Raw genomic sequence first — 23084 nt, forward strand, 5'->3', positions numbered from 1 at the left:
AACTCCTCCACCAGCCACCCTCTTCTGACATACTTAAATGCACTATAATGCCATTTGACCCTAAAATATTTCTGCTTGGCGTGTGCCTCTTGCCAGGCTTTTAAATATCTAGAATTCTACAGCTGGGAGGAGGCAGATCTGGCCCAAACTTATATCCACTGCAGGAGCCACCCTACCAGCCTCTTGTTAAACATTTCCAGGAATAGGGAGCTTGCTACCTCACCAAGTGCTTGTTTCCAATGTTTCTTTTTGAGAGAACTTTTTTTTTTGGAGCCAAAATCAGCCTCCCTGTTACTTTTGTCATCAGTTCTGCCTCCTGAGCTACAATCATATAATCACCCTTCTCCTTCCTGTACATGACAGCTCTGATGGATGGCCTAAGTCTTTTTTTTTCCTCCCTCCCGGGAAAAGCTTTCTAGAGTTCCTTTTACAGACCTTATTTGCAGCCTACTCATCATTCCCACTGTTTTGCTTGAGCAGAGTCTCTCTTCAAGTGTGATGCTAGGAAGTGAATATAGTACTGGCAGCAAACTGGAGAGCCCGTCTCTTCACTGGGCACCAAGTCTCCGGGGCTTTGTTTGTAAGGAATACACTCATTTTGCCTTGCTTAAGTGAAGGGGTGTTTATTGCTAGGACACTTGGGGCAGGGAGGAAGCCAAATGGAATGGGGATTGCAGAACAGTGGCTATGCTATGACTGGGCTTCTGCAGACTGTTGCTGGATTTCGGATCTCAAATCACAGCCTCTCTGGGGACCTTGGTGACAGGAGTATGTGGGTCTTCCCACTCCTGCTCCTCTTGTCGCATAACTCTCTGACAGAGTTTCAGCTTCTTTTATTTATTCCTAATTTTTTCCTACTTTGCTAACTTGCTTCCTCATCCTCTACTGTACATTTTCTACTTCTGGTTTCTGCTTCCGCACAACTGCTTGACATTTTCTCCTCTGTCTCATGACCTCAGTTCAATGTTTAATTTTAGGAATAGTGTGAGCACATGTTAAAAAAAATTAAATAGAGGGGCGCCTGGGTGGCTCAGTCGTTGAGCGTCTGCCTTCAGCTCAGGTCATGATCCCAGGGTCCTGGGATCAAGCCCTGCGTCGGGCTCCCTGCTCAGCGGGAAGCCTGCTTCTCCTTCTCCAACTCCTCCTGCTTGTGTTCCTGCTCTTCTTAACTCTCTCTCTGTCAAATAAATAAATAAATAAAATCTTTTAAAAAAAATTAAATAGAACTGTAAGGTAGACACCAGTGGTTCTCTGCCAGAAGTGACTTTGCCCCCCAGGACACATTTGGCAATGTGCAGAGACATGCTTGATCATCACAGCTGGGGAGCACCCCGAGCTATTGATCTATAGGGGGTAGAGGCCAGGGATGCTTCTGACCGTCCCACAATGCACAGGTCAGCCACTCACCATACAGAATTTCGGTCCCCAAAAGTTAAAAGTGCTGAGGTTGAGAAATACTAAAATGGGGGGAAAAAAGTAAAAGGCCATTCCCCCACCCCATTCCTACTTCTAGTTGTAGTTCCCAGGGGCACCTGCTATTAACGGCTTCTGTGTTTAAGTCTTCTGGTGATTATCACTGTATCTGTCAATAATATTTAGATTACTTAGAGCAAGGGGAGTCTGGGTATATGAAAACCTTGGTGAAGCTCTCCCTTCCACAACCCCTCCGACAACTCCAGCTATAGAGGAGGAACTTTAAATGGGCTCTGCTTCCTGGCAGAGAGAATTTCCTGCAGACAAGTTTCTGGAGAACACCTCAGAGCCAAGAAAAAGGACCTTCAGGAAGACAGCAAGTCCCAGAAACAGCCGGCTTTCCAGGAACAATCAATGGCCTTGCTGAGTCTCTCCAGCTCTCTAGAAAACTAACCGGTGGATTGAATTTCTCAGTCTTTGAGGCCAGGAGAATGCAGACAAACCAGAGGGTGGAGAGACCTGCCGGAGGAAACAAATGAATCTTGGACTGAATGAGAGCCTGGGGGAGATAGGTGTGAAGGTCAAACACAAAAGATTTCCCTGAACTAGAAAATGTGATATCAGAACTAAAAATTTCCATACATAAAGCAAAGGAGAGGATGGTTACTGCTAAAACCCCCAAAGAGGTCCAGAAAATTAAACAGATGAACCATCTCAAAACATGTAACAAAAATACGGAGATGCAAATTATGTGGTGAAAGATGGGAGATTGAAACAGACTCAGGGGATTTAGCCTGCAAATTCTATGAGTTCCAGAAGAGGAACAGGAGAGGAGAGATCATAATTAAATAATACACGGAATATCCCTGAGTTGAAGAAAGATTTAGCCCCTATACAGGTTAAAATTCCTGAACTCTATGGATAAGAACAAATACCACACACATTTCCAGACAGGAAGAAAGTTTGTTCTTATTTGCAACCCTGGAAGTTAAAGGAAAGCAAAACTGAATGTGAGGTAATGAAAGAATAGGCCTGCAACCAGGACCTAGCGAAAGGGGAAAGAAAGATAGTTGAAGATTTACAAAAATCATTCAGTATCTCATGTGAGAAATACTTTTTAGAAAAGGCTCTAATGAAACAACAAATGAGTTAGAACAGACTTCAAGATGGGGGAAGGTGAAGGGAGGAGAGAAATCAGTGGGGTGCAGTGAACCATGATCTATATATTTATATCTATATCTCTATATGTGTATAACATGTCACACAAATGCTAAATACTCTTGAAACAGAAGGAACACGTCATAAGGGAAATTCTAATAAGGACTAAATTATCTCAAAAAAACTCTGGAATCAGGTGGTGAGGATAAGGGGAAGGTGAGTGTTCTAGGATCTGAGGGGGAAGGAGGAGGAGGAGGAAAGGCTAAGTAATCTAAAGACCATATCTTATTGAGGTGGAGAGGAAGTAGAAGATAAGTAGAGTATGATGGAAATAGTTGTTCTGTTTTCATACACTAGAACAATCGTGTGCATCTATTTAAGGGAAGGGCAAGGGATGGTAACTATGAATAGAATGACAAACTCCAAATTAACAAGGAGAAAATGGGATGAATAGCCATTCATTCAGTCCAGCAAAGGTAAAGAAAAGAAGAGTTCACAACACTGTTTACACATTTAAAAACAAGTAAGATGGAAATTAAATGTATCACTCGGTACAGTAAATAACGAGTGGACTGAATTCTTCCATTAAAAGACTCTAAGACTTTGTTAGAAATCAAATTCTGATCAATACTACTTAGAAGAAATATACTTAAAGCAAAGTGATCAAGAAAGATTCAAAATAAAGTCGTGGGAAAGGGATACCAGACAGATAAACAGAAAGCAGAGGTAATGCTGGTATCCAATAGTGATTGAATACATTTGTCAAAACATAGGATGATACACTTAAAATTGATAAAACTTATTGCATGTAAATTACAATACAGTAAAACTAGTTTCAAAAAAGAACAAAATTATAGTATTTTCAAAATTTAAACACTGAATAAAAAAATAGTGAATACTGGATACCTTTTCATTACCCTGTATCATATATCCCCTGTATCATATATCCCCAAAATGCTATAAAGATAGCAAGCTTAAAAAAAAAAAAAAAGAAGAGGGGCGCCTGGGTGGCTCAGTTGGTTGAGTGACTGCCTTCAGCTCAGGTCATGATCTTGGAGTCCCAGGATCAAGTCCCAAGTCCCACATTCCTTCGTGCTCCCTGCTCAGCCGGGAGTCTGCTTCTCCCTCTGACCCTCCCTCCTCTCATGCTCTCTCTCTCAAATAAATAAATTTAAAAATCTTAAAAAAAAAAAAAAGAGAGTATTTATTTCAATAAATTATAGAAAGAACCAGAAACCAAAATTAATCAGGAAATATCAAAAGCTGACATGAATGAAATGGAGAACAAAAATACTTAAAAGCATGAATTTTTAAAAAGTTCTTTAAAAGGGCTAATAAGGGGGATGCCTGGGTGGCTAAGATGGTTAAGCATCTGCCTTCAGCTCAGGTCACGATCCCTGGGTCCTGGGATTGAGCCCCGCATTGGGCTCCCTGCTCGGCGGGAAGCCTGCTTCTCCCTCTCCCACTCCCCCTGCTTGTGTTCCCTCTCTCGCCGTATGTCTCTCTGTCAAATAAATAAAATCTTTAAAAAAAAAATAAAAGGGCTAATAAATTAAACCTCTTATAAGCACAAAGAAAGAGAAAAAAGAGCAAAAATAGACAAGATTAGTTCTGAGAAAGAAAACATGACAGAAGAAAAAAATTAAAGAATTATAAAAAGGTGCAACCTAAAATTACTCATCAAATAACGTGAAAATTTAGAGGAAATGCATACTCTTCAGGAAAAATGTAAATGACCAAAACTGGCCCAAGAGAAAGAAGAAAGCTTGAATAGCTCAACCTACCTTAGAAAAAACTAGAATAAGGTGATTATAGACCTACTTTTGGAAAAGATTGCATTCAAAGGGCTCTGGTGTCTGTCCTGGAGGTGCTCACATGGTATGATGGCCATGCAAAAGCTGAAATGCATAGCACTGGCCTCTCGGCTCTGAAAAGCCCACAGGCTCTCCTGGCATGTGGGCAGGTGAGGCGCAGCCTGAGTTACAGGCGTCCTTCATGATGTCCAGTCTTGAAAGGTAATGTGAAGGTCAATTTTGCAAAGACCACATGTGACACACATGGGGAAGAAGGATCCCGCTCTCACAGCCTAGTCTGAAAAGAAGACATTGGAAGGGAAAGGAGAGCATCCTAAGGGGCTGTGTAACCATCACCAAAAGAGCTAAGGAGGACGGAGATGCAGGCCGGGCCTTCTTCACATACCCGTGCCATTGTGGAAATGCAGTCTAGCTCACTCCAGTTGCATCGGGTGCCCTTCCTTCTGAAGCCTCTCCAAGGGTCCGTTTAGGCAGCATACCCATTGATTCTTTTTTTGAGCACATACTGGAAACCTGGCTTGGCATTTTACCTGGTATCCAGGCCATGTTCACTTGTGTACTGGTTCTGAAAACTAGGGCATTATCTACAGTTTACTGAATTCCTGCAAATGTTCCTGCAACTGATCTACATACGCGCTGCCCCCACCCCCGTACACTACTCCAAGTACCCCGACAGCCCCCCCTCCGTCCCCGCCACCCCCAGCTGCTCTATATCCTCCCACTCAGGCTCACAGGCCCCAGAGGCCCCCAGGGAGCCACCAACTCCCCCCACCGTCTGTTATCTGGAGGAAGCCCTGATAAGGGGACTGGGGGAGGGTTGTTGGAAACTTTAATTAAGCAGGGATGGTTAACAGCTGCAGGGTCACCTTAGGAAACAGTGAGCTTGAGAAAAGAAATATTTCTATCATTTGTCCCCATGACCTTTGAAAACTTTTCTGCAAATGGCTCCTCATTCCCTGCCATGGAAAAAAATAACAGCCATCACATGCACCCTTCAGCCCACAGAATCCTCTGAGCTTAACCCTTCCAGCAGGCCCTCTCACATAGAAACGCACCTCGCACAGACACCCCGATGGACCACAGAGACCTGAGGATGCATGTTCACACGTGCACACGCACACTCATGCATACACCTGCCTCTTCTCAGGTGACAAATGTGCTTTCCTACCTCAGTGGGCACTTTCCCTGCGAGGGTTGGGTGGTGCCGCTGGGCGGAGCTCTCAGCAGACCCACAGGGCCCGTTACAACCCCTCCACACACCACTAGTCATACACGACAGCTGTTAGCATGCGGCGAGGACCTCTTTCCCCTTCCTTTTTCCTCCCCACAGGTGCGGCGTGTGAAGAGGTTCTGCGGGGGCAGATGCCACCCCCTGCAAGTGGGTTTTTTCCCACCCACGTAGCCCGTCTTGTCTCAGCCTCTTCGCACCCGCAGAAGTAAGCCCTTTTGGGGTCATTGTTTGGTAAAAGAATGTTAGGGAGCACCTCTGAACCATGCTCAACAACCTCCTTCCCCTGCCGGTTTCCCTTCCTTCTATCAGCCAGGCCTTCACCACCCATCATGGCCTCGAGCCCCTGGTCTTCTCCCACAAACACCCCCTTTTTGCTTGGGGCTGGGTGTAAAGGGACAATGTTGAGACTTTTTAAGGGAAGAACTTTAGGTAAGTACAAAAACAAAACAAAACAAAACCAAGAAAATATCAAAACCTCAGGTCCAGAGTCTGTGAGCTCAGCACCCAGCGCTTTCCTTGCCTCCCTTCTAAGAAGACACTGCCCTTCTTCATCCCCATTCAACTCCTTTGCTCACCTGCCCTGACCCCCCACAAGGGTGTATAAGGGCTCAGTGCTGCAGGTTTTTCCAAAGGCGCACAAGCTCGGGGTTGTCCCTCATCCTCACCCCCAGCCCAGGCCTATCCCCAAGCCTGTGCCTCCCGGACTCAGCTTGCTGGATCCAGCTCAGATGTCTGGACACAGGATGCTATGAGTCCAGCAGGGGGCAGGATGGGATGAGGAAGGGGCTGATTGGCCAAAGGTGTGATCAGGAGGGAACAAGGCTGGACAAGGCCAGGGAAAGGCTGTGAAGAGGGAATCTAGGGGGGGTTAGAGAAGAGAAACAGTGTGGTCCCAGAACCTCTGCATCCTCCAAAGTGCTGCCACATTCTCAGGAAGGGCTTTGGAGTGAGAACCTCCCTGTGTGTGAGATCCTCAGCAGTTCTGCAGGACTACAGCAGGAGGGGAGCTGGGTCTACCCTGAAAGCCTCCAAATTGATAGGGAAATGAGCTCCACCAAATCAAAGGCCCCTTTCGGGGAGCCCATACCTGCTGGGAACCCCAGGATGATGAGGAGCAGAGGCTCCACACTAGGATCCCCCAATATGATGGGGAGGATGGAGCTCTACTGTGGGAGATCCTCTGGGTTCAGCTGGGCACAAAAGAGCTCTGACAACACATGGATAAGCCCGTGGACATAGCAGCCAAGAGAAGAGCATAGGGCAAATCAGGGCAGATGATCAGGACATGCATTTAGAGTGCAGCACTGCCAAAGTGCGTGTAGGATGCATGAAGGGGGAGCACAGGCAGGACGAAGGGACAGGCCTAAGTAGTGATCCAGTGACACCTCCAGGCTCTACGCCTATGTTCTGGACCTCAGTTTCCCATCCCCTGTCCCTTTGGCAGAGGTTCAGGGATGCAATCTGCTTCACTGAACCCATCTGTCTGACACTTGTTCACATCTTCCTCTTTTGTAACTAGAAGTCACAGGGCAAAGCACTAAGCTGTGCAGTCACAGAAGGAACACAGAGCCTAAGAGTGTGAAGGGACAGAGGGGACAGTGTCAAGAGAAGCTTGGAGCTGGTGGAAGAAGGGGGAGACAGGTGGGAGCAGAGGTGCTCAGGGCAATGGCAGAGGCCATCACCTATGCAGACCTGCGGTTCGTGAAGGCTCCCCTGAAGAAGAGCATCTCCAGCCGGTTAGGACAGGGTAAGGGTGAAAGAGGCATCTCTTTGATTTTGCATCCCCAAGCTCCCTCATGACCCCACTCCCACTTCACCTTTTCTCTCCTCTCCAGACCCAGAGACTGATGAGGATGAGGAACTCACCTACGAGAATGTACAAGTGCCCTCAGTCTCAGGTGGGCCCTTGAGCTCGGCTTCTTCTGGAGTAGGGGACAAAGCAGGTACGGAGAGTCCAGAGGATGTATGTTTGACGGGGTGGGGTGTGTGTGGGGTGTGGTGTGTGTGTGTGTGTGTGTGTGTCTTGAGCTGGGATTCCACGGTATTCTTGAGTGGGCGGGGGGGCGGCGGGGGAGACACAATCCCTGGGAAAGGAGGAGGGTGCTTAGGAAAGAGAAGAATGAGCCCTGGATAAATGGGAACCAAGGAAGAATAAAGCTCCCTGGGGCAAGGTGGAGGTCCCAGTGGGGAGAAAAGGGCTCCTAGGAGAGATCAGGGCAGCCCCTGTGGAGATGAATTCGAATGGGAAATGGGGAGTCACGGGACAGAGAAAAGAGGGTAGGGGAGAGGGATGAGAGCACTTCTCGGGAGAAGGTTTGGGGCAGGCCGATGGGGGGTGCTGCGTAAAACCTAAGGGGAGACCCAGGAGGGAGAGGAAGGGGTCCCGGGGGAGAGGATGTAGTAAGACCCAGGAGAGACACAAGAGTCCTGGGGGAGATGCGGGACTCCGGAGAGTGCTAAGGGTGTCCCAGAGCATCTCAGGATGTCGCAGAAGGCTTCTCGGGCCAGACTGGAGGGGGAGAGGTGGAGGGGGAGAGGTGGAGGGGGAGAGGGTGGAAAGAAGGGGAATTTCCCGGGGCTTCCCGTCTTCAAACTGGACTCGCTGCGGGTCCTCAGGGCTCCAGTCAGAGCAGCCAACTGCTTCCTGGAGCTCCGTGACGTCACCAGCTGCCGGGAGCCTCCTCGCGGGTGAGTACCCAGCCCTCCCCGCCTGCGCGCGCCCCCGGCGGCCCAGCTGGCGCTCTGGCACGCGGAGCGGGGCGGGGCGGGGCCTCGGGCGGGGCGGCCTCTCCCACTTCGCCGACCCCGCTACGCCGCGCGGGGTTGACACCAAGTACGGTGCTGGCGCGGTCCCAGCGGGGCTGGTGCTGGGCCCGGCGGTGTGCGGGTCCGGTACCGAGAGTGAGCCCGGGGAGCAGCCCTCCGGACTGCCTCTTTGACCCCTATACCCATATGTATCATTCCCACAGGTTGACCCAGATCCTCCCTCCTCCCCCTTTACGGTGGTCCCCATTCACATACCCCCGTCCTCTGTCACCATCTGAGATTTAGTTCCCATCCTACCAGGTAGCGCCCCTCAATCCTTACCAGTAACGATCCCAGCCCTTATTCTGGAACATCTTCCTTCCGCTACCTGCGGAAATTCACTACCCCACAAAACCCACCATGCCGGCACCACATCCTCTGAGGGTGCTCTTTCCCATGAATATCCCCCACCCACCCAGCCCCTCAGTCTCTAAACTTTCCTGGGGCTCTCTGCCCTTCATCCCACTGTCTCCCGAAGGCCGCGCAGTCTGTACGCAGTACCTCTTTCTCGGCCTGCTCCTCACCTGCCTGCTGTTAGGGGTGGCCGCCATCTGCCTGGGAGTGCGCTGTGAGTATGGCTGCCCCCCATTTCCCACTTGCCCCAAGCAATTTTTTCCCCTACTCTCCCCAACAGCTGCCCTTCCTCTGGGCAGGGCCCAGAGTCACTACCACCATATCCTTAGCTTTTCATCTAGTTTCTAGCCAGGTCTGTTTTAGAGTGTGGTGTCTTCCTAAATTTTCTTTACCTAATCCAGTACCTCCTTAAGCTTGAGGCAGTCAGATCTTATATTTCAGCCTGTTTTGCAAAAATTTGCAAGAATCAGAAAAAGGACTGATGCTGAAGTCTCGGCACCAGGGCATGGCTCAAGAAGATGTCCTCCAAATCTCTCATTATGGCCGAACAGATCTGCAGGTGTCTCAGCAGCTCCAGCAGACGAACAGTGTTCTGGAAACCACTAACAGCAGCCTGAGACAGCAGCTCCACCTACAGATAACCCAGCTGGGGAAGAAGGAAGAGGATCTGCAGGAGTCCAGGAGGGAACTAGCCCAGAGTCAGGAAGCACTGCAGGAGGAACAGAAGGTTTGCCAGGCTACCCAAGAGCAGTTACAGGCCTGCTGGTCTGAGAAGGAGAAGACAAAGGAGGCTTTGCAAAGTAAGGAGGTGCAGAGGATGACCTTGGAGCAGAGGCTGAGCAGCATGCAGGACACATTGAAGCCCTTATTCACATGCCCCTTAGCAGGTATCCGCTCTGGGAGAGGAGAGATGGGAGGGTCTGCTCTGAGGGATGGATTGAAGGGAGGAGACACTCGTGGCAGGGGTCTATCTTTCAGGGGGCCATTGAGTTGTTGAGGAAAGGGATAGCAAGTGAGAGTGGTGGCCAGCAGAGAGGAGGATCAAGCTGCTTTCTGGATTTAGGACGGCTCACAGAACTCTCAGGCAGATCCTGTAGGAGGAAGGAGGGTGGCTGCTGGAAATGCAGATCACACTGTCCAAAGCACCAAACTTGGGTCTCTGCCCTTGATATCAGTGTCAAAGATCTGGGAACCCCCTGAGTTGGGACGTGGAATTGGTTGTTTGCACATTTTTCTAAAGAGAGGGTCTATAGCTTTAATTATTTCTCACTACATCTGAGATTCCCCAAGGGTTAAGAATTACTGATTGATGAGGTGCGGTGTGGCGGTGGGGCAAGGTAGCTGAAGCTCTCAGGTGTGGGTGGCACTCACAATGAGGTGGGTGGGGGTGAGGTGGGGGAGGGAGCTGGGGTGGAGAGTTCATCTATTTTGAAGGCAGGAGCCCAGGCAGTATGTGGGGAGGAGGGAGGGGGCCACAGAAAAGGGATGAGGCTGTGCAAGAAGCAGGCTGAGGTTCGAGGCAGGGAGCCAGGCCCAAGGTGACTGGAATGTTCATGCACCGGTTACCTATGGTCCAGGTTCAGCTCCGTCTAGCTCAGGGGGCATCGGGAGACTCCTCAGTCCCCGCCCCCCCGCCCCCCTGTAGGCCATTCCCTCAGCTGCACCCCAGACCTCAGCTCTTCTGCTGGAAGGCTGGTTTCAGACCTCCACTCTGACTACAGCTGCCTCCTCCAGGCTTTCCCCACACTTCTTCTTCAACCTCATTGATGCCTCCAACCCACTGTCTCCCGTTTCCTCCCTTTGCCTCGGCTGTCACTTCTCTGTCTGCCCATCTTGGCTTCTGGGGCCCATCACTTTAGCCACTGGCTCCTTTGTTCTGTTGTCTTTCTGGTGCACCAGAGTGGCAATATCTCAGCTCTGGATGAATTCCCCCCTTGCCCCTGCCGCACCCAGGTGTGCCGTATTGTGCTATCATTCTGCTTGGTGCCACCAAAACTCTAGTGTCAACCTCAGCCCGCCCGTTCCTCAGTGCCGCCTGGCAGCTGTGCAGTGGTCGGCTTGCTCTCCGTGTGAGCTCCTTAGCCTCCCATCCTCTCGCACTTTTAGCAGGCGCCCTGCTCCGTCAGAATTCCCTCCATTTTCCACCACCGAGTCCATTCTCATTTCTGCCCACCCCCATCTTTTGCAAGGATCGCTGCAATGGCTTGCTGCATCATTTCTCCTAAACATTGCTCTCCCCCTCCCCCCATCCACTTGTCACATGGCAGCCAGGGTAATCCTTTAAAAACAAAAATCTGATCATGTCATTCCAGTTAATTAATTACATCAAAAGTTATGGCATACATACTATACGTCCAAGCACTGTGCCCAAGCACTTGGGATATAGCCAGTGAACAAAACTTCTCTATGTAAAACCCTACATTGACTTACTCTTCCTTGTAATATGAAAATAAAAAAATCCTTAGCCTGGCTTCCAAGGTCTCTGCCTACCTTTCAGCATGCCACTTACCCTCTCACCCTCTTCCATTTGGCCGCACTGACTTTGTATCCTTTTAGTTGCCATAGGACAGAAATTCAAGAGGGTAGCTGGGTGAGGACAAGAGACAATGTAGACAGGAAGGAAGGAAGGAAGGATCTTTGAGTGCCGCAGGTAGGACTCCTGGAACAAAGCAATGAGAGAGGTGGGCTGCGATCAGGAGCACAGATTGGGGTATGGGTTGTGAAAGAAAGAGGGATAGGAACTGAGGAACAGAGCAGAGGCAGGTTTTGGGGTGGAAGGGAAGGAAAGGGAGAGAGTTCACATCAAGAGTCTGACAATTTCAGCAGAACAGCAACCAAGGTTATTACTTGTAGAAGAGTGGTGAGAGGGAAGGAGGTGGCTAGCAGCTTGGAGGGTGTGAGCAAGTTTTGAATATGCAGCGAGGAATGCTTTAGGGAGTGATTGAGGTGATTAAGAGGCCAGTTGAACACTTATGGGGGGCCCAGGTGAGGTCAGCCAAAGTGTGGGGGGGAGACTGCAATCATTCAGAAATTGAGAATAGTATCACCACCCTATTAAAATAAACCTCCTAGACTGTTAAGGAGTGAGGTTGTGAATATTAAAGACTTTTACTAAATATGAATAGGAATGGCATTCCCAGGGGATGCCAAAGACAGATGGCAAAGATGAAGGGCTAGATGTCAGTGAAGGTGCCGGGACTAGACCAAGGTGGGCACTGTTAGCAACCAGACTGAGGAATCGTCACTTTCATCTCAAATGAGGAGATCTCCCTCCTGGGTCTGGGCTGTGCTGTCACATTCTTTCTGGTTTATAGATACCTGCTGTCCCGTGGGATGGATACTGAACCAGAGGAGCTGCTTTTACATCTCATATACGAAGAGAAGTTGGGAGGAGAGCCAAAACCACTGTAAATCTCTGTCCTCTGACCTGGCCGTGTTCAGTGAAACTTCTTATTATATTTCAGTAAGCATACCTTATTCACAGACTAGCGGGTACTGTTAGGTAAAGGGATAGATGTCATTGAGTCAGGAACAGCAGTGCACACAGGGCCCACGTTCCTTTGCCATGCAGCTTCTCAGTGCAGTGCTCCAGGTGGCCCCTACCAACCGGCCGGTGTTGGCACGAGAGTCAAAGCTCATGAACCATCTTTACTTGAAACTGTTTCTCATCTCAGCTTTCTGGTCACCTTCCCAGGGCTGCTTAACAGCTTCTTTGACTCTCTTGGCCTCTCAGGCAGAGAGGTCCCATATCTGGTGGGCTGGATTGTTGGGATTGGCTCCTTATGACCAGAGCAGCCCAGGGAATGACTCCCCTTCAAAGGCTGGCAGAAATTCTTACCCAGCTGGGAGGTGAACTGAAGGGAGAAGCTGCATCTACAACTTGGCGCTCGAAGGCCGCAGGGACAGGTCACCGATGAGCTGATGTCTTGCGCCAGTCAGACAGTCCTCTTGTCAAAGCTCAGAGACCTCCCTATAGTGCTCATTTTCTTCCATCGGCCCACGTCCCTTCCTCCCTACACCGCCCCCCCCCCGCACTGGAATATTTCTCATCATTCTCCACATACCTCTTGTCTCTCTGAATCTCCCCTCAGCGTACAAACTCCAACAGTGCAAGGAAGATGTTGACACAAATTAGTCCGCCTGGTTCATTTTGGGCTGTTTCCAGCTTTAGGAGGTTGCAGCAGGCTGATGGTAAACAGGTCTTTGGGTAAGTCTGTTAGGACTTCTGGACATATTCAACTCCATAATTCCTTCATAAAGACATAGTAATGAGATTCCCCTCCTGCTCCCAAAGTTTTGGGAGGTCCTGCTCTCAAAACTCACAAGTCAATATTGTAATTGCCTACTTGTCCATTCCCTTTACTTAAAACTCTTTTTTTTTTTTTTTTACTTAAAACTCTTTAGGACAGTCTTCTTTTCGGGCCCCTTCCCAGTACCTGGCAGTCCCAGGCACTTTTTTTTTTTTTTAAGTGACTGAGTTGGGACCTATGTTGTCTTTCTCTCAGAGGGAGAAGCTGAGGCTTTAGCTAGTACTTCACAGCTCGTGAACCCTGGCATTCTAACTTCCCATCTCTTGACAAGCCTACCCAAACTGAGGTGGCACTTTCTCAGTCAGGGCCTCTTGGGGCACTAGAGTTGCCTCAGGGAAGTGAGGGAGCAGTGGGATAACTCTGAAGATCAACTCCAGGGACCCTGAAACAGGGGAGTCATCTCCTATGTTCCCTGTGGAGTTTCCATCTTTAATATCTTGGGTGATTTTTCCCTCCCCTGGTCCTAAAGCCTCTTTGAGTTAGAGTAGACATCTGTCCCTGAACCATACCCAAACATGGCCTTAGGCAGGCGGGGAAAGTTAGAACTTCATTGTGTTTAATGCAGGGCAAGGGGAGAGAAGGGAGGGTGGGAGAGGAGGGGCAGGGCGGGAGAGGAGGGGCAGGGCTTAACCCAGTTCTACCTGGCCAATCTTTATGTATTATGGTCAAAGCTCAAGATGTTACAACGTACAAAGCAAGTGGCCAAGTATGCAGTGGGAGGACTGTACTTCTCTTCATCCCTGCATCTGTGAGATGGCAGCTTTCCAGCATCCAGATAGGGACCACTTTTCGCCCTGAGTTGGGTAAGCATGACAAATCGACTGAGGCATGGGAGTTGGGGACGAGGGAGGGAGAGGAACTCAGAGCAAGGGCTCAGAAGCCAGGGGTAAAACTTATTCCTGAGAGTGACGGTCACCTCTACAGCCTTCAAGGTCTTGGTCTGCTTATGTAAGGGGGGGTCCTGGGGTCGGGCAGGAAAGGTCTGGAACTGAAGGGAGGCTGGTGATGTGGCTGTCCAGGGAGGTGGGATGGGCTGGATGAATGTTCTTAGTAACAGTCAACTGCAGAGCTCACTGGTGCTTTACTCTTATAGGTACTCTTGCCAACAAGAGCCTGTACCCCTCACCCCTAACTGCAGTCTGCGGGCCCTAAGATCATCTCCCTCCAGCATCCCGTCACTCTGCCTGGGCAGTGCCCAGCCAAGGGCTGATCCATGCCCAACACTTCCAGCCAGCCTGCTGCCTGCTTGAAATCCTGCCCCAGAAACTGGACTGTTCCTGGGAAACGGGTGAAGAAGTCGTTAGATTTTGGCCTCCCCAAGAACTTCCTATGGTGGAATTGCAGGGGGGTGGAGGAGGGCGCATGGACTGAGTGGATAGGGGCAGCCCGGAGCCAGCCAGGCAGTTTTATTGAAATATTTTTAAATAATTGCACGTGTTAGTCTCATGTGTCAGCAATGCTTTGTCTGGTTCAGTGATCGCCCACAGGAGAGCAAGCCCAGGGGCTGGATAGGAAATGTCTGTCCCTTGAATCCATGCTGAGGTTCCCCTACACGGGGAGAAGAGCCGGTCAGCCCATCTGGGGCTGGCACTGTCCAACATGTGTGCTCTGTCCTCACGGGGCTTCCTGAAGGCCAAAGTTGGAGGCCAGAGACCACAGGCCCCACTGCTAAGAGCGCGCCCCGGGCAGCTGCAGGCCGGGTGTGGGAGGCTTGGCGTGGTGCCCTCGGTGGCAGAGGAGACTGCCCGCCTCACAGTTCAGGTTGCGGTAGCGGGCAACAGCTGGTGTGGGGCGGGGGCACATGGACAGGAAGCCAAAGCTGAAAGGGCCAAGACAGCAGCCGGGGCAGGGCAGCCCCTCATCAGACTCCCGGGGAGCTGAAGGGGGTGGCGAGGGTTCTGTCCGCTCCAGGGCTGCTGCCCGGGGCAGGCTATGCTGGGCCCGGTTCCACGGCTCCCCAGCCCAGCCTTGTGGGGAGTTCACCACGACAGCTGGGGGGTTGTTGTTAAGGACAGGTCCTGATCTAGGGGACCAGGGCTGGGAGGCTGAGGAACAAGTGCTGATGAAGTTGTCTGTGGCCACGGCCAGGGGCAGCTGGGGAGCTGGTCCTGGGGGTTCTGGCTCAGGGCTACTGCCCTCACACTCCATTCTTTCTTCAGCCGAGGGGCCCATACTGGGAGGGCCAGGACCTGGCAGTGCTGTCTCCATACGTCGGGGGAGCTCAGGGGATGATGGGAGCGAGCGGCAGCGACGGGCAGGTGTCCCAGGGTGGATCAGGGTCTCTGGAGTGGTCACCAAGGGCAGCTGTGTGGAGGGCAGTGGTGATGGTGGAACAAGGGGCAGGGGGCCGACTGGCTTGCTGGGTGTGTCCAACAGCTTGATCTTGCCTCCCCGGAGGTCTTCCCGGAGTGAGAAGGGGTTGACACGAGTCAGATTGTCCCCCCAGTTGGGGGGTGATTCTGGTGACGGGGGCAGGAAGAGGTCTGACCGGCTTCGGGAAAGCCGGGGGTCTGGCCTAGGAAGTGTGGCAGAGGGACCCCCTCTTGAAACAGACCCTGTGGACAGAGAAGTCTGTGGTTACTGTTCTCAGCATTGATCATGGCTCCCTGAGGCCTCATTATTCACCAGGAGGCTGGTGGGACTAGAGCTTACAAAAGGGAGTCCCACTGGGTACTTTGGACAGGGGGAGATGTCACCTCTAGCCCTCCTTTACCTCTTCTTTCCTTCTTCCCCTCCCTTGGCTCTAGAATTTGAAAATATCTTATTTTATGAAAATATCTTTCATACCCCCACATCCCCCAACTAATAAATACACTTAGTCTTAATCCCCTGAGTTCTAAGGAAGAGGCAGAAGGAATTCAGTTGGGTCAAGGTCATGCTCACTTACTCTGATTGTGTGTCAGGGGAGCTCTGGTGAGGGGGGCTGGCTCAGGCAGCTGCTCCAGGATCCATTCCAGATGCTGGGTGATTTCGGTGAAGGGAGCACGAGTTCTAGGTTCCATCTGATGGGTAGAGACAGGGACAGCTTCACTCAGTGCTCCAAAAGAGGGTCCCTATGTTTTCCTCCCACCACCTGGAACAGGAAAGCCTTGCCAGCTGATGGATGGGGGTGGTGGGCAGGGAGAGAGAGGCTCTTACACTGCAGCAGTGGATGGCCAGGAGCAGGAAGGGCAGTGGGCAGTCATCCCCTACCAGGGTCCGGAAAGCAGGCACATCCAGGCCAAAGTCCTGTGGGGACAGAGAGGAGGGGCCTTCAATTCAGCCTTCCTTGGGCTCGCCTTCTGACCCCCAGTCAGGACCTCAACCTCCAGGGAACCCTCCTTGGTTATGAGCTGCCCAGTCTGGAGCTCCCCCTTATCAAACCTGGAGACATCATTCACCTCAGTTCGGGGTAGGTAATCTGGGTCCGCAGGTACTCGTGCAATGAGCTCACAGAGGACAATCCCAAAGGCAAAGACATCGGCCTGGGGGGAGGAGACAATGTCAGCGGGAGTTAACTGATGGTTTTCATGTCAGAATTTTGTCAGAATATGTCAGAATTTGGGGGAAGTCTTGATAGTTTTATGCGTTGGAGGGGTGCCTATGAGGGGGCAAGGGGGAATTGGGGGGTCTCCTAAATATTCAGTATGGCTGTTAAAGAACTTGGGATGGGGCCTTATAAAAGTATCTCAAGGGTCTCTGGAAGGCTTTGGAATCTGAAGGATTGATGTCTTACCTTCTCATCATACAGCTCACCCCGCAACACCTCTGGAGCCATCCAGTATGGGGAACCTACCACAGCCAATGGCTCCTTTCTTGCCCCTTCCCTGCAGGGGTAGGGGCAGAGTGATCAGAGACACCCCACTCAGATAACACCCCTAAACAAAAAGGGATGAGGTCAGCCCCCTCCCCACTCCAAAGGAAATGTCTCTGGGGGCTTCACTTAGATAGGGACTTTCTAGAAAGTTTGGGGGGGCCCAGGGGCATTCACCTCACCTATACACAGGAATCTTTTCAGCCAGCCCGAAGTCACCCACAACAGCCGTGAAGCCTCGGTCTTCCCGTCGGATCAGACAGTTCTGACATACATATAGCCATCACCTTCTGTTCTCTGATCTCCCAGTATATACCCCAAAGCCCTGTCACTCCACAGTAACCCCAACCCTCTCTGATCTCCCAGTTCTCCAATGCACCCCAATCTTTCAACATCATCTATCACTCCAAACATAGCGTGGTACTCAGCCCCTCAGAGCTCCCCCTCACCCCAGTCCCCATTCTCCAGGGCCTTGCTACTCCGACATCCTAACAGGTCTACTATCCATATTCCAACATCTATGGGCCGGTTACAATGTAATAGCCTCAAATCCCCTTTCATGCCACCACCCACCTGGCCAGCCTACCTTGGATGTTAGGTCTCGGTGGAATACACCTTTGGCATGCAGGTACCGCAGGCCACGGGCAATGTCCAGAGCCAGGCGGAGCCTGACAGGCCAGGATAGGGGTTCTGGGGAGCTGAGCAGCTGTTCCAGGGTCCCCCCATTCATATACTGAGGCATAGGGGGAGAAGGGGAATGAATGTTAAGGTTTCCGCCAGTACTCTAGGTCTCCCACTTATAAGCCAGGGGACACTCAGGAGGAGGGATCACAAAGGTCAGAAGGGTGAGTCTGTGCTCTAGGGTCCCCCACTCATATTCTGGGGCTGTCCTGTCCAAGACACGTGCAACTATTTAAATTATTAAGTTTAAATAAAATTAAACATTTAGTTCCTCAGTCACACTGGTCATATTTCTACTGCTCCCTAGCCACATGTAGCTATAGAACATTTTCATCACTACAGAAAGTTCTATTGGACAGCATTGTTATAGCGCATATAGAGAATGTGACCAACTGAGGCATTTTATTTGTGATTAGCCCAAAGGAAGTTCAGGGAAGCCTCTCATGGGAGGAGGTCCTGCTGCCTCTCAGTATTCCTCTGTAGATGCACTGGGCGCTGACATTCTCTCTCCCCTTGGTGGTGGTGGGGGTCCCCTCCTTCCTGGCCCATCCTCACCTCTGTAAGAGCGTGCAGCTGCCCCTGGTGCACACAGACCCCCATGAACCTGGAAGAGGATGGAGAAGATAGGAGGGTAGGTTGTAAGAGTCCAGGCCCCTCTACAGTTCCCACTTTTCCCGCGGGATCTTTCCTCTTCTCCCAGCAAGCTTCTCAGCAAGCGGCTGGGGCCGCTCACCTTAGGATGTTGGGGTGTCGGAGCCGGTTCATCAGCTGCACCTCCCGTAGCGTGTTTCCCCGGTTACTGGGGAGTCTGTTCATTTTCAGCACCATGACTTGCCCTGACTGTCGGTGCCTAACCTGGGGGCGGCATAGGCTGGCGAGTCCAGGGCAGACCGGCCAGGTCGCGCGGGTCGTCCGGGTCTGGGCCCCCTAGTTCCAGCCTCCCGTCTAAGGCTCGGTCCCGCCCCTCTGCTGATCCTACCTTGTAGACCTCAGAGAAGAATCCGGCCCCGATCTTCTCGGCGCAGTGGAAATCGTCCACGCGCGCCAGGCTGGACACGGCGCTGCGGAGAGCCCGGTAGGAGGAGGGGCGGCCCCGGCCCGGGCCTCCACCCGTGCCCCCCGGTCCTGGGGGCCCCTCCCCCGGCGCCTCTCCCGGCCCTGGCCCAGGGCCCCGCAGTGGGGGCCGTTCCCCGGCCATGGCCGGGCCCCCAGCCCGGGCCTGCCTCACATGGCAGGGTCCCCGGGGCCCGGGCAGGCCGCGCTTGCCATGGGCGTGCGCCCAGCCCGATCCGGGACGCCGGGGCTCCTGCTCCCGCCCTGGAGAATGGAAGATCCGCTGAAGATCTGGGCCCGCCCCCGCCGCACCGGCTTGCAGGGCCCGGGTAGACGCCGCTCCGCTTCGCTCTGCGCAGGGACTGGGCCTGGGCCTGGGCCGGGCGGTGGCGGTGTCTCTCCTGGGCGCCGCCGGGCAGGCGGGCGGGCGGGCTCCCCGCAGGCGGAGGCGGGCTGGCTGGCGGGCGGGCGGCCGGCCGCGGCTCCGCTTCGCCGCTGGGGCTCAGGCTCCGCGGCCTGCCGGGGGCGGGGCTGAGCCGGGCCTCCGCTTAACTCCTTCCAGTCCGGCCCACGGGCAGCGGCCACGCCCCCTCAGGTACGCAACCCCCAACCGGTGGCCGCGACACCCTAGGCGAATGGGTCTGGGACGTCGGGGCCAAATAAGTTCTGGCCTGAGCTGAATAACTGAAGGGAATTACAGGCTGATTGTGCGTACGCGCAGCTCAAATGTCTTTTAGCTGCCCTGGGAGTCCTTTCTCTCCTCCCACCCTCAGGCCACTGTCTGAGGACAGCCGGGCTCAGGAAGCCGCCGGATTCCTGGGCTCCGTGGGCCAGCAGGGCAGAAAAGTAGACCCTTCAGGGTCAGCCACAATCGGAGGTAGCCCAGCAACCTGCCTACCTTCCCGGCCTCCGCTCTGGCCCAGCCTGACCATTTCCCAAGTCTCGACCCCCTACACCTCTGGATTCCCTCACACTTTCTCCCTTCTCCAGCGGTTGTGGTGCCTCAGGCCTGTATAGTGAGCCCGTGGCCAGTCCGTCCCTGGTGTGGCCTACACCTCCTTACTCCATCCCGCCTCCCTCGAATAAAGTACAAAGAAAGAGAGTATCCGCCCAGTGACCACCCAGCCTGAACCTTCCTCTTACTCTTTCCTCCAAACGGCCCTATCTCTCTGCAGAGAAGCCTCCACCTGTCCGGAAGCCCCTCCTCCTGTGGGATCCCACCCCTTGGCAAAACCCCGCCCCTCCAGGAGGCCTCCCCTTCGGAGACCCCTCTCTTCCTCAGTGAGACCCCCCCCCCGTTCAGAGGGACCATTCCTCAGTACGATACTGCCGCCGTCAGTGTGTACCAGAACCCCTCAGTGCGACACCCCTCCCACACAATGAGACCCCACCTCTCAGAGTGACTCCACCAGTCATTGTGACCCCTCCTCTCAACGTGACTCCTCCCCTCAGTGTGGCCCAGCCCTTATCAGTGTGACCCCTCTCAGGAGGTCCCGCCCTCCACCTCGTAGGAATCCGGTCTGCCCCCTCAGGCTGGAGGAGGAGCTGCAGCTGGCCTCTTTTAAGTCGGCGCTGGGCCCTGAATGCGCACGCACTGTGCACCCGCCGTACCCAACGCTTCCGGTTCTCCGCTGGCTCCTCCCCCCGGGCGTCGGCGAAATAGCCAATTATCGCCAGGGATGAGTGACGTCGCTTGATCCGACGGACGCCTCCGGGGCAAGCGATTGTGGGCGGCACTGAGCAGCTTGCCACCTAGCGGCGGAATGGAGGGCGGCGGGAGTGGAGGCTGCCGGTCTCCGGAGGGAAACGGGCTGCGACACAGCTTGAGGGAGGAAGGCTGAATTCTTTTCAAAAATTGTCAAGTACTGCATTTCTGTTTTTGTGGTAAGATGGAAAGGAAATTTATACAAGCACAGTCCGCATCCGTGTGGGTGCTCGCCTAATGACAGAGTCCTGGCCGGTGTTTATGAGAGATGGAGCCGAGTTCTGTTTAATTTTCCAGGGCTAATGAATAGAGAAAAAGCAGTCTTAGATTACAAACGGTGCCTTAGGGTGGAGAGAAGGCCAGAGGCTGTGCCCGTGCACCGTGCAACAGAAGGTTTCACACAGCTTTGGAGAGAGAGTGGGAGAGATTCACCATCGTCCTAGAGCCAGTGGAGACGGGCCAGTCTTGAGAACAACATATGCCTGGGCCTTGTTTGGTCTCAGCAAAACAAACTCATTCATGACCTTAATGTTAGCATCCACAACTATTTAATTTGTAAGTTTGATTTCTGTAGTTGTATGAGATCTATAAACACTAGGAATTTATGCTTCATTTTGTTAAAATAATATTATAATAGATAATTCACATATATCTGACCCTTTATCTAAATTTGAGAGTTACTATCATTGGTGGTAATAATTCCAAGCAGAGGGGCCAGGATCCTGTTGTAGAAAGATCACTGTGGTTGTCCTCTGGAAGCAAGGAGACTTGCCAATGCTTCAGTCAGGAAAGGAGGAGAGACTGAACTAGGATAGGGATAATAGGGAAGGAGAGGAGGAAACATTCAACTAATACGGGAAAGCTTGCTGATTGATTTAGTATCCACAGTCAGTCAGTTCAGTGGAAAGAAGGAGCATCAGCCAGGATTTTTTTTTTTTTAAGATTTTAATTATTTATTTGAGAGAGAGAGAGAGAGAGAGCACAGTTGGGGGCGGGCAGAAGGAGAGGGAGAAGCAGACTCCCGCTGAGCAGGGTGCCTGATGCGGGGGCTTCATCCCAGGACGCTGGAATTATGACCTGAGCGGAGGGCGACGCTTAAACGACTGAGCCAACCAGGCGCCCTGGGGCCAGATAATTCTTTATTGTTAGGTGCCTGTCTGTGCATTGTAGAATGTTTAGCAGCATCCCTGGATGCCAGTAGCAGCTCCCCTAGTTGTGACATCAAAAATGTCTCTAGACATTGCCAGTTGTCCGCTGGGGGAATGTAGGAATTAGAAAATAATACTCATTCTATTCTTCCTTCCTTCCTCTACAAAGAGAAACTTATCCATACCTGTTTGTTACCCAGAGATACATTTCATGTAGGAAAGGCAAGAAAAACGCTTGTTTCCCTTTTATTTTCCCAGCTTTTAGTGAGTTAGTTCCCTTGCATCCTTGAAAAGTGAGGTATTTTTTAATGTCAGGGTTTATTTTTTTATTTAGAGAAAGCATGTGAGCAGATGGGGGGCAGAGGGAGAGGGAGAGAGAGAAACTTAAGCAGGGTCCATGACCAGTGTGGAGCCTCACGCAGGGCTCAATCTCATGACTCTGAGATCATGACCTGAGCCGAAATCAAGAGTTGGATGCTTAACTGACTGAGCCACCCAAGCACTCTTAGGGTTTTTTTTTTTTTTTTTAAGATTTTATTTATTTATCTGACAGAGAGAGAGATGGTGAGAGAGGGAACACAAGCAGGGGGAGTGGGAGAGGGAGAAGCAGGCTCTCTGCCGAGCAGGAAGCCCGATGCGGGGCTCGATCCCAGGACCCTAGGATCATGACCCGAGCCAAAGGCAGACGATTAACAACTGAGCCACCCAGGTGCCCCGGTTTTGTTTTGTTTTGTTTTGTTTTTAATAGTACCATTATGAACTCATAATTTAACACAAGTATGATGTGTCTCAATTGTTGGCTGTTTTTATCATTTTTAAATTGTCCTATTTTGGCCAGTGGGAATGAGTCCTTTTGACACAACCCTTAAGGTTTCTTGCTATTTGATATGGTAAAATGTTCCAGGCTCATTTTGTGCACTCCTAGACTAGAGCTGGTATCAGCTATTTTTTCCAATGAGTCATAGTTCCTTTTAGTTAGAAATGGTATTTAGAGACCACAGTCTGGCTACTAGGGATATAAGATTATTTGGCCTAGGAAGAGCAGTTTCGTGAATATAGTCGATTAACTGTTCTTCTCAAAACAGTCCCCTCTACCATCTCTTTATTATGAAAAATTTCAAACAGGTAGAAAAGTTGAAGGAATGCACAGTGAATACCTGTGTACCTTCATCTAGGCTCAACAATTGTTAACATTTTGCTGTTTGTTCTCTTTGGGTCTCTCTCTCTAATGTGGTATATGATATATGATCTGACAGAATAGAATACATTTTTATTGTACCATTTGAAAATAACTTGTAGGCATCATGGCACTTCATTAGCATTGTCTCCTAAGGTCATTTTCTGTGTAGCCAAAATACCATTATCACATCTTGATTACTTTCTTTATTTAATTTCTTGATTCTCCTCATATTTTGTTGGCTCTTTCTTCTAGTCTCTTTTGCTGATCTTCTAGATCTTCCTGATCTCTAAGCAGTGACATACCTAGGGCTCCATCATTGGACTTCTGCTCTTCTTTCTACACACTTATGTGGCATTAACGCAAAGGCTTTAAATACTATTCACATGCTAATAACTCCCATTTTCTCTCCCACTTTTCCTCTGAACTCGGCTCCTGTATT

The 23084-nt window shown here is 51.3% G+C and overlaps 2 protein-coding genes across 2 annotated transcripts; one reads left to right on the forward strand and one right to left on the reverse strand.

The window, feature by feature from the left end:
* The first annotated feature begins 7192 nt into the window (after positions 1-7192).
* CD72 (CD72 molecule) lies at positions 7193-14259 on the forward strand. Its single transcript, XM_032396822.1, has 9 exons — positions 7193-7363; positions 7452-7559; positions 8233-8304; positions 8900-8989; positions 9327-9662; positions 12090-12238; positions 12867-12982; positions 13757-13888; positions 14179-14259. Exons 1-8 carry the CDS (start codon positions 7282-7284, stop codon positions 13881-13883), a joined length of 1080 nt encoding a protein of 359 aa, XP_032252713.1. The 5' UTR covers positions 7193-7281; the 3' UTR covers positions 13884-13888; positions 14179-14259.
* On the reverse strand, positions 13912-19038 carry TESK1 (testis associated actin remodelling kinase 1). The gene is made up of 10 exons (XM_032396819.1): positions 18539-19038; positions 18293-18414; positions 18115-18163; positions 17465-17611; positions 17061-17143; positions 16801-16891; positions 16466-16549; positions 16224-16313; positions 15973-16087; positions 13912-15640 (listed from the first exon to the last, which is right to left on the reverse strand). The coding sequence occupies exons 1-10, from the start codon at positions 18755-18757 to the stop codon at positions 14754-14756; spliced, it is 1887 nt and encodes a 628-aa protein (XP_032252710.1). The 5' UTR covers positions 18758-19038; the 3' UTR covers positions 13912-14753.
* Positions 19039-23084: the final 4046 nt, after the last annotated feature.

This window comes from Phoca vitulina, unplaced genomic scaffold (assembly GCF_004348235.1).
Source record: "Phoca vitulina isolate PV1807 unplaced genomic scaffold, GSC_HSeal_1.0 scaffold94, whole genome shotgun sequence".
Classification (NCBI taxonomy): Eukaryota; Metazoa; Chordata; class Mammalia; order Carnivora; family Phocidae; genus Phoca; species Phoca vitulina.

Excerpts from the sequence above, each read along its gene's own strand:
- CD72 (XM_032396822.1), top strand. The coding sequence starts at position 7,282 with ATGGCAGAGGCCATCACCTATGCAGACCTGCGGTTCGTGAAGGCTCCC. Across the intron at positions 8,990-9,326 it reads CATCTGCCTGGGAGTGCGCT|ATCTGCAGGTGTCTCAGCAG; the intron begins GTGAGTATGGCT and ends ATGGCCGAACAG. Across the intron at positions 12,239-12,866 it reads AAACTTCTTATTATATTTCA|CGTACAAACTCCAACAGTGC; the intron begins GTAAGCATACCT and ends ATCTCCCCTCAG.
- TESK1 (XM_032396819.1), bottom strand. The coding sequence starts at position 18,757 with ATGGCCGGGGAACGGCCCCCACTGCGGGGCCCTGGGCCAGGGCCGGGA. Across the intron at positions 16,550-16,800 it reads GTGAGCTGTATGATGAGAAG|GCCGATGTCTTTGCCTTTGG; the intron begins GTAAGACATCAA and ends TCCTCCCCCCAG. Across the intron at positions 15,641-15,972 it reads TCCCCTGACACACAATCAGA|GGTCTGTTTCAAGAGGGGGT; the intron begins GTAAGTGAGCAT and ends CTCTGTCCACAG.